The sequence below is a fragment of the Furipterus horrens genome, unplaced genomic scaffold, assembly GCF_987537825.1.
Source record: "Furipterus horrens unplaced genomic scaffold, mFurHor1.1.pri manual_scaffold_10, whole genome shotgun sequence".
Taxonomy (NCBI): Eukaryota; Metazoa; Chordata; class Mammalia; order Chiroptera; family Furipteridae; genus Furipterus; species Furipterus horrens.
Genome location: NW_028327180.1, coordinates 53991251 through 54004093, shown reverse-complemented (window position 1 = coordinate 54004093; position 12843 = coordinate 53991251). Strand labels below are relative to the sequence as shown.

General features: G+C 42.7%; 1 protein-coding gene and 1 pseudogene across 1 annotated transcript in view; one reads left to right on the top strand and one right to left on the bottom strand.

The window, feature by feature from the left end:
* CDCA2 (cell division cycle associated 2) overlaps nt 1-11009 on the bottom strand; it is a 51328-nt gene extending 40319 nt beyond the window's left edge. Inside the window, exons 1-3 of the mRNA XM_090290281.1 lie at nt 10949-11009; nt 10681-10854; nt 9125-9279 (exon numbers count right to left, since the gene is read on the bottom strand). Coding sequence (XP_090146407.1) covers nt 9125-9279; nt 10681-10854; nt 10949-11009 — 390 coding nt within the window. The remainder of the gene's footprint in view (nt 1-9124; nt 9280-10680; nt 10855-10948) is intronic.
* Nucleotides 7011-7532, top strand: LOC150000248 (large ribosomal subunit protein uL15 pseudogene; annotated as a pseudogene).
* Nucleotides 11010-12843: the final 1834 nt, after the last annotated feature.

Sequence of the window (12843 nt, the reverse complement as noted above, 5' to 3'; positions counted from 1 at the left end):
CAAAGCAATCCATGGGTTCAATACAATCCTTACCAAAATTCTGATGACATTCACTACAGAAATAGAACAATCATAAGAGTTGCATGAAACTACAAGACCCTGAAGAGCCAAAATAATCTTGAGAGACAACAAAGCTAGAGGCATCATACTTCCGTACTTCAAACTATATTACAAAGCTGTAGTAATTACAACAGTATGGTATTGGCATAAAAACAGACACAAAGATCAATAAAACAAGAATAGAGACCAGAAACAAACCCATGTGTACATTGTCAATTTATGACAAAAAAGCGAAGAACATACAAAGGAAAAAGGACAGTTTCTTCAATAAGTGGAGTTAGAAAACTGGACAGACAGATATAAAAGCATGATATTGGACCACTATCTTTCACCATACACAAAAATTAACTCAAAATGAATTAAAGACTTGAATCTAAGACATGAAACCGCAAAACTCCTAGAAGAAAATACAGGCAGTAGTCTCCTTGACGTTATTTTTGGCAGACTTCTTTGGTTTGGCAACAAAATAAAAAAATAAACAAGTGGGACTACATCACACTAAAAAGGCTCCATACAGCAAAGAAAACCATCAACAAAATGAAAAGGCAACCTACCAAATGGGGGAAGATATTTGCAAATCCTATATCTAGTAAGGGGTTAATATTAAAATTATATTAAAAAACTCCTATAACTCGACTGCAAAAGCACAAAAAAATACAATTTAAAAATGGGCAGAAGTTCTAAATATTTTTCCAAAGAAAATAAAAAAATAGCCAACAGATATATGAAAAGGTGCTCAATATCACTAATGATCAGGGAAATGCAAATCAAAACCAAAATGCGAATCAAAATCACCTCACACCAGTCAGTTTATTATCAGCCTACAAATAGGTGTTGGTGAGGATGTGGAGAAAAGGGAACAACCATCGTGCACTTTTGGTTAAATGGCAAATTGGTGCAGCCACTATGGAAAAAGTATGAAGTTTCCTCAAAAAATTAAAAACTATCATATGATGCAGCAACTCCAATTTTGGATCTATCCAAAGAAAAACAAAACACTAATTCAAAAGGACACACACACACACAAACACACACACACACCCTGATGTTCATCACAGCATTATCTACAATAGTCTAATATGTAAACAACACACACATACAGTGAATTGTTAGTCATAAAAAAGAATGAAACTTTGCCATTTGGGGCAACATCGATGGACCCAGAGAGTATTATGTTAAATGAAATAAGACAGAAGAACAAATACCATATGATTTTATTTATATGTGGAATTTTAAAAAAGCGAACGAACTAAACAAAACAGAAACAAACTCATGGAAACAGAGGTCGAAGTGATGGCTGCCAGAGGGGAAGGGGTTTGAGGGAAGGGCAGAAATGGTGCAGAAGAGTTAAGAGGTCCAAACGTCCAGTTCTACGCAAGTTGTGGGGATTTAATGTACAGTGTCAGACGGTCATTGGACATCCTGGTGACCACATCATTAGGTAAATAAAAGTTGCACAACTAGATTGTAAACTTGAATCTAAGACAATATTGTATTTTAACTATTTAAAATTTTTTTAATGTTTTATTGATTATACTGTTACAGTTGTCCCAATTTCTTTTCCCTCTGCTCCCCTCCACCCACTGGCCCCCGCTCCCTCCAGATGCCCTCACCCCTTAGTCCATGCCCATTGGTTGTGCATATAGTTCTCAACATCTTCCTGTCTACTCCACTCCCTCCTACTATGCTTCTTAATTCCTGCATCATCTCCCTCCCTTTCCCACCTTCCCCTCCCCGCTGACCTCCCCCAAAATGTTCCCCATACCTATAATTCTTTTTCCACTCTCGTTGCCTACTTAGTTTGCCTTTGTTTCGGTTCCCTAGCTTCTGCTGTTGGTTGTTGTGATACAGTTTTCATTTTAATGTTCATAGTTTTGATCCTCCTTCTTCTAAAGTTCCTTTAACATCTCATATAACAGTGGGTTGGATCTAATGAACTCCTTCAGTTTTACTTTGTCCTGGAAGCACTTTCTCTGCCCTTCTATTCTGAATGACAGCTTCACTGGATAGAGTACTCGTGGTTGTAGGTCTCCTTTGAGAAATCAGCTGATATCTAATTGGGACCCCTTTGTACATAATTCTCTTCTTCTCTCTTGCTGCTTTTAAGAATCTCTCTTTATCTTTAATTTTTGACATTTTGATTATAATGTGTCTTGGTGTGGTTTTCTGTGGGTTCAGTTTATTTGGAACTCTCTGTGCTTCCTGGACATATAAGTGTATTTCCTTCCCCAAGTTAGGGAAGTTCTGCTTCATTATTTTTTCACATAATTTTTCAATTTCTAGTTCTTCTTCACCTCTGGCAACCCTATAATTCGGTTGTTCGGTCTCTTATAGTTGTCCCAGAGGTTCCTGAGCTTCTCATATCCCTCACTTTTTGTTCCCTCTTTCTGCACTGGTTGACTGTTCCTTCCCTATGTTCCGATTTGTTGATTTGATCTCCGGTTTTCCTTCCCTCACCAATTGTTTTGTATGTATTTTCGTTCATTTCAGCAGGACTAGCCTTCATTTCTTCCTTGTCTTGATTAAGTCCCGCTGTTATTTCTGTAAGCTGTCTTATAACTATAGCTCTGAACTGAGCCTCAGAAAGGTTATCTATTTGTTCGTCCATTAATTCACGTATTTGCTTTCTGGTCAGCTGCATGATTGGGATCTCTATCATTAACCCTGCCATCCTGCCAGTTTTTTGCTTCCTGGGCAGGGTTGTCACACCTCCTACGCTATCGGGGGCAGAGCCCCATGCACTTGTCACTACCGGGCGATCCTTCTCACCACACTGTGGCGCTTTGTGTGGGGGCGGGGGTCCAAGAGGGATTCCTGCCGTTGTCTCTCCGCTGAGAGACCGGGAGCTTCCTCCTCCATCTCCACCCCCTCTGGGCCTCACAGTCCAAGGCAATGGGTGTCTGCCTTCCCCGGCGTTGGGATCACGAGCTGACGGGTCTGGTCTGCAGCTAGGGGTGCTCCCAGGCGCTTCTTGCCTCTACTTAACTACAGGTGTCTGTGCTTACCACAGTCCCGCCGCCTATTGCGGCAGCTGCCGCCGCTGGCACAGCTTGACCTCTCTGTCCCAGCTTCGCCCCTCCTACCTGTCCAGATGAGCACCCCTTGTTTATAACTTCCATGTAGCTTTATTTTCTGGAACTTCTGGTTATTTCTGGTTTTGCGGTAGTTGTAGTCCTTCTTAGTTGTGGAGGAAGACAAAGCGTATCAGTCTAGGCCTCCATCTTGGCAGAAGTCTATTTTTTAAATTTTTTAAAAAGCAGGCCACATAAAAGATAGGGAATCAAAATATGTGTTGATTGAATAAATGAACAGGGTTCTTCAGTTCTATAGCCTAAAATACAACAGAGCAATGCCTTCAAAGTTTTAATGGAAAATATATGCAACCTAGATTTCAGTTATACTAAGACAATTCATAAGTCAATGTGCTGGTGCAATATTGTCAGATGTGCAAAGGCTCCAGAAAAATGAGCTAGTAAACCAAGAAAAGAGAAAGATATGTGATTCAGGAAACAGAATCCAAATCAGAGAGGAAAAGGAAATTACCGAGGATGGTGAAAAGAAGTCACAAAATGACAGCTATCCAACAAATCTAGTGACAACCAAGCCAACAGGAGGAAGAAGCCAGAGGATACCAGGAAACAAGAAAAGAACTGACAGACTCTTAGGGTTTACAATTCTTGTCAGAGTTTGGGGATGGGATTATAGTATTAATTAAAAGACTAAACCAAAATAACAGTAATTATTAACTACAGGAAAAACAGAAGTTGTGCAAGAAAGGAATATGACCATAATACACTTCAAAGCAGCTTGTAAAAAAATGTCTACGTGGTTAAAATAGGCATGCTAAACCCTAATTTAAACCAGAAATTGTAACTGACTATTGGAAGAAATGGAAAAGGGGCAAGTGCTGGGACAGCTATGGCTGGAGATGTGAGAAAGCAAAAGCCTCATTTTTCTCAGAAATAATGACAGTGAGTCTCATGCACACCTTATCATAGGCAGTTATCAGTGCTTCATAGCTACTAACTTATTCATCCTCACAAAACCCTTGTTATTATTATCACCCCTATTTTATACATGAGGAAACTGACACAGAGAATTTAACTTGTCAAAAGTCACAATTGATAATAAAGCCAAGAACCACACCCCGCAATACAGTTCCACTGTCCATACCTGTCTCTGCTCTTACAAAAGTTCTCAAAAATCTTGACACTCTTAATTATTCAAACACCAAAAACTCATAGTTTATGTTGGTTGTTATCTATCAAGAACACTCAGAAAACTCTGATTCCAAAAAACCTCCGCTGCCTTGCGGCATACCTCTTCAGGGGAAAGGCTAAGGGAGTAAACCCCGACAGAAAATCCGGAGCCGGAGTCCCTAAGGCGGTTTGACGTTGTAGTCAACACCGGCAACTCCTGCGGCGCACCTGAAGCCAAGCTGTATCGACTCCGTCTTTCCCTTGGATCCTTCAGCTGCGAAGAGAGGGGGGGTCTGCTGCATGGGCAACAGCAGACCCTCCATATCACCCTGCCCAGGCTCTGTAGCTTCAGCTTCACTGGAGAGGACACTCCAGCGTCATCACAAGATGTCGATTCAACACGGGAGGAGACAGATACCGTGTCACTCCCGAGTTGGACTGCACAGCCATTCTCGGCGGTGCAGATAGACTCTTAAGAAGCTACACCATCGTCTCTCGAGACGGACGGCTGCCGCCGCCGCCGACGACTATCTATCAAGAGTATTTTGATAGCCTTTTCAGAATTGTGGACATTCTTCTTTAATGGAACACAAAACATAACAAAGATTACATTATGGTTAGTCAAATATAAAATCATATCAGTAAACTTCTTATATTCTTTTATGTTAAAATTCATGGCCTTGGCCAACATGGAGGCGTACACAGACACACTGCATCTACCTCCACAACTAAGAAGGAATACAACTACCTCAAAACTAGAGACAACCAGAAGTTCCAGAAAATCAAACTGCATGGAAGTCCAACAAAAGGCAGCAGTGGCGGCAGCGGCAGGACAGCAGAAAGCGCAGGCACACGTTTTAAAAAGTCAGAAGGGACACTTGGGGAGCATTTCCAGCTACTCACCAGACCTCGAAGCGCACAGTCCCAGCACCGGGGAAAATCAAGCCTCATTGCTTCTGACTGTGCAGACCAGTGGGGTTTGGGGTGGAGGCAGAAACTACCAGTCTCTCAGCAGAGTCCACTTGTTTAAAGGGCCCCCACGGTCCTAGATTATCCGCAGACCCACCCACTCTGGGAACGACAGCCAGGACAACAGCTAGAGAGGTGCCAGTCCCATACAGAAGTGGGAGAAGTGCCTGGAAAAGGGGCGAGTGCTGGACAGGCTACATTGTTCCCTCCCGGACCCCTCCCCCACATACAGCGCCACAACATGGTGAAACAGATCACCCTGTACTGACGGATCCCTAAGGCTCCGTCCCTTACAACGTAATAGGAGCGACAGCCCTATCTGGGATGTGCAGAGGCAAACACACAGAGGAGCCTGTCAGAATGAGGAGACACAGAAGTATGGCCACAAAGAGGGAACAGGATCAAGGTTCCAGTGGGAGAACTAAGAGACTTGGAGATATCCAACCTAACAGATGAGGAGACAGACAACCTAACAGATGCAGAATTCAAAACACTGGTGATAAAGATGCTCACTGGCTTGACAGATATGCTTGAGTACAGCAAAGGCATAAAAGAAGTGAAGGCTATGCTAAGTGAAACGAAAGAAAATCCACACAAAACCAATGGTGAAAGGAAGGAAACCGGGGTTCAAATCAATGATTTGGAACATAAGGAAGAAAAAACACAGTCAACCAGTGCAGAATGAGGAAGCAAGCATTGAAAAAAATGAGGAAAACTGCCCAAATTTTGTGAAGGAGATGGACATACAGGTCCAGGAAAAAGGAGGGTCCTGGGCAAGCTGGACCCAGGGGGGACCACACCAGGACGCATCATGATTGAGAAGCCAAAAGTGAAAGATAAAGACAGTGCTGGGGGCAGCAAGAGAGAGGCGGAGAGCTGCCCACAGGGGGTGCCTATAGGACTATCAGCTGATTTCTCAGAGGACACTTTGCAGGCAGGAAGGGACTGGCAAGCAGTATTCAAGGTGATGAAAGGCAACCTGCAACCAAGATTACTCTATCCAGCAAGGCTATCATTTGTAACGGAAGGGCAGACAAAGTGCTTCCCAGACAAGGTAAAGCTAAAGGAGTTCATCATCACCAAGCTATTATTATATGAAATGTCAAAAGGACTTACTTAAGAAAAAGATGAAAACTATGAACACTAAAATGACAACAAACTCACAACTCTCAACAACTGAATCTAAAAAATAAAAACAAAATCCAACTAAGCAAACCAGAACAGGAACAGAATCATAGGTATGGGGATCATTTGGAAGGTTATCACCTGGGAGGGGGAAGGGGGAGAAGTGGTAAAATGGTGCAGGGACTAAGAAGCATAATCAGTTGGTACAAAATAGACAGGGGGAAGTTAAAAATAATAAGAATAATATAGGAAAGGGTGAAGCCGAAGAACTTATATGCACAACTCATGGACATGAACTAAGAGGGGTGGGATTGCTGGAGGGAAGTGGGGTAATGGGCAGAGAGGGGAGCAAAGGGGAAAAAAAATTGGAACTACTGTAACAACATAATCAATTAAATATATTTTTTTAAAAATTCATGGCCTATCTTGCAATTTGAGGGCATATTTTGCATACACTGGTCATTTGAAAAACATGGGTTCAAGCAACAGGGGGTAATCTGGGACAACTGTAATAGAACAAAAAATTTAAAAAGGAATTTAAAAGTTTTTAAAAAGAAAAATATCGGTTCACTTAGCAATGCAGATCTTCCAAATGTTAGCACGTTTTATTATGCAATATCGAAACACAGTCAGCTCTCTTGCATCTCAGTCACCAACATGCCATCCAGACTGAGAAAGACCCAGAAACTTAGGGGCCATGTGAGCCACGGCCACGGCCGTATCGGCAAGCACAGGAAGCACCAGGGAGGCTGAGGTAATGCTGGCGGCTTGCATCATCACAGGATCAACTTCGACAAGTATCACCCAGGCTACTTTGGGAAAGCTGGTATGAGGCATTACCACTCAAAGAGGAACTAGAGCTTCTGCCCCACTGTCAACATTGACAAACCTGGACCTTGGTCAGTGAGCAGACACGGGTAAATGCTGCCAAAAGCAAGACCGGAGCCGCTCCCGTCATTGATGTGGTGCGATTGGGCTACTAAAAAGTTCTGGGGAAGGGAAAGCTCCCAAAGCAGCCTTTCATTGTGAAGGCCAAATTCTTCAGCAGAAGAACTGAGGAGAAGATTAAAAGTGTTGGTGGGGCCTGTGTGCTGGTAGCTTGAAGCCACATGGAGGGGAGTTCATTAAATTTTCACAAGTGCTTTTGTCTTCTGGTCTGAGTGTAGGTTCTTTGGCACCTCTACCTATGTCAGAAATCTACCTAACAGGTTTAGGAGTTTAAGGTATGAAGATTGGAGGCTCCTCTGCCAAGCTCCCTGAGAAAGACAGTGTGCAAGAGTTAGCACCAATACTTAAGAGGCCTTGGTGTGTGTGTGTGTACAAATGTAAAATAGTTGAAAGGCCTGTTTGCATTGTGTACTCTGAATTAAATTGAGTGGAAGAAAAAAAAACACACATTCATTAATATCTCCACTAATCTATTAGAAAAATATAGTGTTATCAAACTAAGGGTGAATTTGTTCCAAAATTCTAATTTTCTCTTGAAAACTCCATTTTTTCATTGGCAAGAAATATGTTTTCCCTTGAAGTGGCACATTCATTTTTGAGAAAATGTCAGCCACATTTCCCAGTCTGATGAAACAAGGTATCTGTCAGTCACTTTCAAGGAAAAATTATGTTCCATGAAAGGGGTTAGTTCAGCTCACAGCTCAAGCAATTACACATGATTTTTTTTGAAACAGCCACATTCCTGTACGTACTTTGGAAATACCTGATGCGTACTTCCCACTTCATCACACATAATACCCAGGGTTGAGAATTAATAAAATTTATAATTTGCACTGCTTCATCAAAGATTTTAAGTGAAACTGGCATTATTATTATTTCTTGTGAATGCTTGTCAGTGATGTATAAAAGGACAGCTTGGTGCCATCAGTGTACCCACCACTGCTTTTACACCAGGGGTGTAAACATCAAGACGGTGGAAAAAGGCAAATAGCATCTTAGGACTCTTACAAAAACCAGTTTTTTGACCTCTTGAGCGGAACTCAGGGATCTCAGGGATCCCAGGGATCTGCAGATGGAGAACCTCTTAGAACCACTGCATTGCACTATCGGCCTCATGCACGCATACAGTCTAAACCTGAACAATAAGGAAGTGGCAATGTAAGTACATTTTAAAACATGAAGGTCAAAGCCACAAGAGTGAAAAGCAGTTGTCCTTCCAGATGGATAAACTGGGGACTGTGTCTTTCATAGCAAGACTCGTACGACTATTTGACTTTTTAGGAGCCTGCATTATTCTACTAAAAATCTGCAAAACTATCTATATAGTTTCCCATAAGCAGACAAATAATTTGCTCCTGCCATAAGGTTATCCCAAATATATTTTGTTCTGGAGGAGCTCTTGCCCTATAGGCCAACACATAGTCATCACAAAAAAATTACACATAAAGAGATACTATATTAAAAGAAAAAGATTGAAAACCCCTGCCTCATCTCGCTACAGAAAAAATATTACAAAAATAAAAAATCTCCTCTAGAGAGCCATTTTTAGCCAGAATCTTATAACTTTTAATACAGGGGTGGGCAAAAGTAGGTTTGCAGTTTTGTGTATGCTAAACACAGAGTTTCTTCTTGTATTATTATTTATTATTATATTATTTTCCAGGTAAACAACTGGATATACATCATCATTTCTGCTAACTGTACACTCTCTATAAGACAGAGAAAATGCCATCTCTCCAGATCCAAACAGGAAAATAGAAACACTACAAAAGCTTTGTAACACAGCAAAAGAATTCATGACAGAAATTAAAAGAAAATCATACCGGAGAAGGGAAATTCTGTGCCAAAGGAGACTTCTCTGCATTCTTTAAATTCCGTTGCTGAGCAATGAAACGAATAAGGTTGTTTGTTTCAGGAGAGCCCCGGATACCAATTGTAGAGCGTCGTCTGGATTTTTTAAGGTAGGATAATGACTTTCCTAAAATAAAAACTCTCTTTTAAATTGTAACAAAACAAGGCAATTGTCAGTAATCATGTCCTGAAGCTCTGTGATGTACCAGCCTGAGAAAGGACATGATAAACACATGGTACAGAAATCTAAGTAGAGAATTATAGGTAAAATTGTTCATACATGATCAGTTGGATAGGAAACTTTGTTTCGTCCATTGAGTTATTGCATGTTCCTGGAACAGTGCCTGGCACACAGAAGGTATTTAGTAAATACAGTTGTGTGAAATGAACACAGAACATATTTATAATTAATCGTTATCATTTTTGTTTCATATTTCCTGCATACAAAGGGGATCACGGCTTGCTTTGGACCAAGAGTTTCTCTTTTTCTGAATCGGCCAGTTTTATCCCCGTGGGTTGAAAGGAAAGAGCTCCACCTAGCCCTACGTGTACTCTCCTGTTTTCAGTTCTCCAAGAGAAGTTGTTTCTCTTACATACCTATGTAGTTTTGGCACACTACCCTGAATACTGGCGACATGCCTAAGCACAACAAATAGATCTAGATTGTTACAGGCCTAGGAGTGATGTTCTTGAGAAGAAAACGTGGAATGACATGCCAGTTGAGTCTTGTCTCAATCACTCTGGTGCCCTTTGATTCTCACGGCCCCCCATTTCCTTCCATTTCCAAATGCTGTTCTCTAATTTAATTCCTCTCCTGTATTTTTCCTCCATCTAAGTCAGACTTCAAGGTGAATTTCATTTCTACTCCTTGAAGATTAGTGTGAGCCCATTTTCCGTTTGTGATTTTCAAAAAGATAAACTCCAATCCTTCAACGTTTTTTCTTTTTCTTTATCCTTCCCTGAGGACACTTTTTTATTACGTTTAGAGAAAGAGAAAGAGAGAAATATCCATCGCCTACTTCTGGTACCCACTTGGACTGGGGATCAAACTCAAAACCTAGGTATGCCCCCTGACTGGAACCAAACCCACAACCTTTCAGTTATAGGACAACACTCCAACCAACTGAGTCACACCAGCCAGGATGTAATATTTTCTTAATTGCTCTCCAAATTTCTCTTATTTTTGCCATATGTGACCATAAAATGTCTTACTATTTATAGTGCATACACTCCTGTATCCCACGTGTTGGGTCAAAAAGTGATTTGCACACATTTTTTTTCAGTTTGGGTACAAAGCACAACTGGGACTTAGGAACACGGTCATGTTTGGTGACCTTGGACCCTGGTCTCCTGCTATGCTAGATGAGCAGGGCATGTACAAGAAGTCTCTCTGATCAAGCAAGTTTGCAGTCAATATATTTAGATATGTCAAGTAATAAGATACATAGGATAGGTAAAGAAAATTAAGTTATATTAAAGTTACTTTTAAACTTTACAAGCACTGCGCTAGAATGACAACTTCTCTTACCTGAAGAGTTCTTTACAAAGCTTTCAGGTGTAATTCCCAACTGATCCACAGTTACTGTGGAAAAGTCCAAAGGTAATTTAAAATTATCTGGTGTGCAAGGATTAGGAGTCACTTCAGCTGCATAATTCTGAGGTGTTACAAGATTCTCATTTCCCAAAACGAGAGAGGCATTTTCTGAAACAGATGACATGTTGAGGGGACTAAGCATCTTTATTAAGACAGATATCTAAATAGTAATTTCACAAAGAGGCAACAAATCACTACATACCAGCATTAATAGCAGACTCCTTGCTTTCAGGGGATTCGCTGTCTTTTGAATTAGTATCCATCTAAAAAAGAGAGAAGAGAAAAAAGAAAAAGAAACCCATCCCCCAGATAAATGTGATTCAATTTAGGTCCTCATTCAAGACTGAATTCTAACACAATGTATATTGATATGAAAATAGATGTCAAAAGTACTTTAGGAACTCAAATTAAATGGAAATGGAGGAAACTGCTGTTTGGGATGAAACAAAGCAATCTCCATACTATAAGCCAGCAATTTTCAACTGGTGTGCTGCAAGGAATTTTAGCACATGCAATACCTGACTATTTGGTCAGGGGCACTGACCTCTTTTCCCATAGATTATCAAATAAAAAAAAACAAGACAACAGCCAACACAACAATAGCTGACCAGCATGAATAAATCAAAATTATACCTATATTTTTTGTCAGATTGGCAAAAAATATATTTTTTGATGTGCCGCATAATTTTGATAATTACTTTATGTGTGCAATGTGATGAAAAAGGTTGAAAACCACTGCTATAAGCAATGGTCTTTCAATCTCAGCGAACTCCTGAATCATCTGGGTACCCAGCTAAAGGCCGGCTTTGTGGATTCCCATAAATTCTAAATCAGGAAGTCTGGCTGGGCCCCAGGAATCTGCATTTTGAGGAGCACACGGGTGATCCAGTCCAGGACGCCGGAGAACCACGGTCTCCGTGGGGCAGGCTAAGTAGAACACACTTGTGAGAAACAGCACTGCTGCACCATACCTGAAGTCCAAACCAGGGCACTTGCCCCAGGTCTCACTCACGCAGCTTGGCTCCCCTCCCGCTTGGGTTTATTAAGAACTCCCCGCAACACATGAGCGTCGTGGCTGTCCTGCCTTCTAGACCTCCGCTCTTTCGCCCTGAAGGGTTCCCTGGAGAGCCAGTGGCCGGGAAGGTTGCAGCGTCCCGAGTCGCTGACGGCGCGGCCCCAGGATGCAGTACCTACACTTCAGCTCCACACGGCCACCGCCCGCCGCCGGATTCAAATCGCCCGCCCCGCCTCCTCGGCATCCTGCAGTTACTCTACGAATCTCTCTACGCCTCCACCACTCGCACATGTCCGCCGCACCCCGATCCCTCCCATGCCTGTACCTCGCCGTCCCAGGAACACGAGTGGTCTAGTGGACTCGGGGAGAAGCGACCGCTAGCTGCAAGTGACTCACTAAACACGGAGAACACCAGCTAACCTGTGCTTGTGGGGACTACTTCCTGTGAGAGTCTCGCGGAGGAACCCTTCAGTTACACCTTTGAGGTCTCCGCCCCCGTCTTTTAATTGGATGTTGTAAACTTCGAAAAGAATCACTGGACCAATCCTGACAGAATGACGGGTGGTCTAATCCAATCAGCCAGCTCCGACGGCAGCCGTTTCTTGTGTGGGTTGGGCTATGGGCGGGGTTTCAGCTAGAGGCGCTCAGAATCACTTCGAGCGCTCCACTTTTCTCAAACCCCACCTCCGTATGCAGATGAGATCTACCTGGTGCTCGGTTTGCGCCTGCTCAGTAAAGCTTTGAGCCGCCGCTGGGTTCCAGCTTCTGCTCTGATTGGCTGATAACCCTTCCCGTCTGCGGGATGGCAGCCCTCTCTTTCCTCCCTCCGCCTGGGCGGAGTTAGTATGAGCCCACCCAATACAGGGTGATGATTGGCTGAGTTCTGGCCGGTGCTGCCGGTTGATTGGTGGAGCTTAGAGTCACTCGAGAAAGTTGGGGGAAGGGCCCCCGGCTGGCTGAGGCGCCCAGGGGCGGGGTGGGCAGGACGACCAGCCAGTCCTGGGGTGGGACTGAGAGTGCGTGCTTGTGTGGTCTGTGTCCGCAAGAGAAGGAAGGTGGCGAAGGGAGGAGAGCCCGAGTGG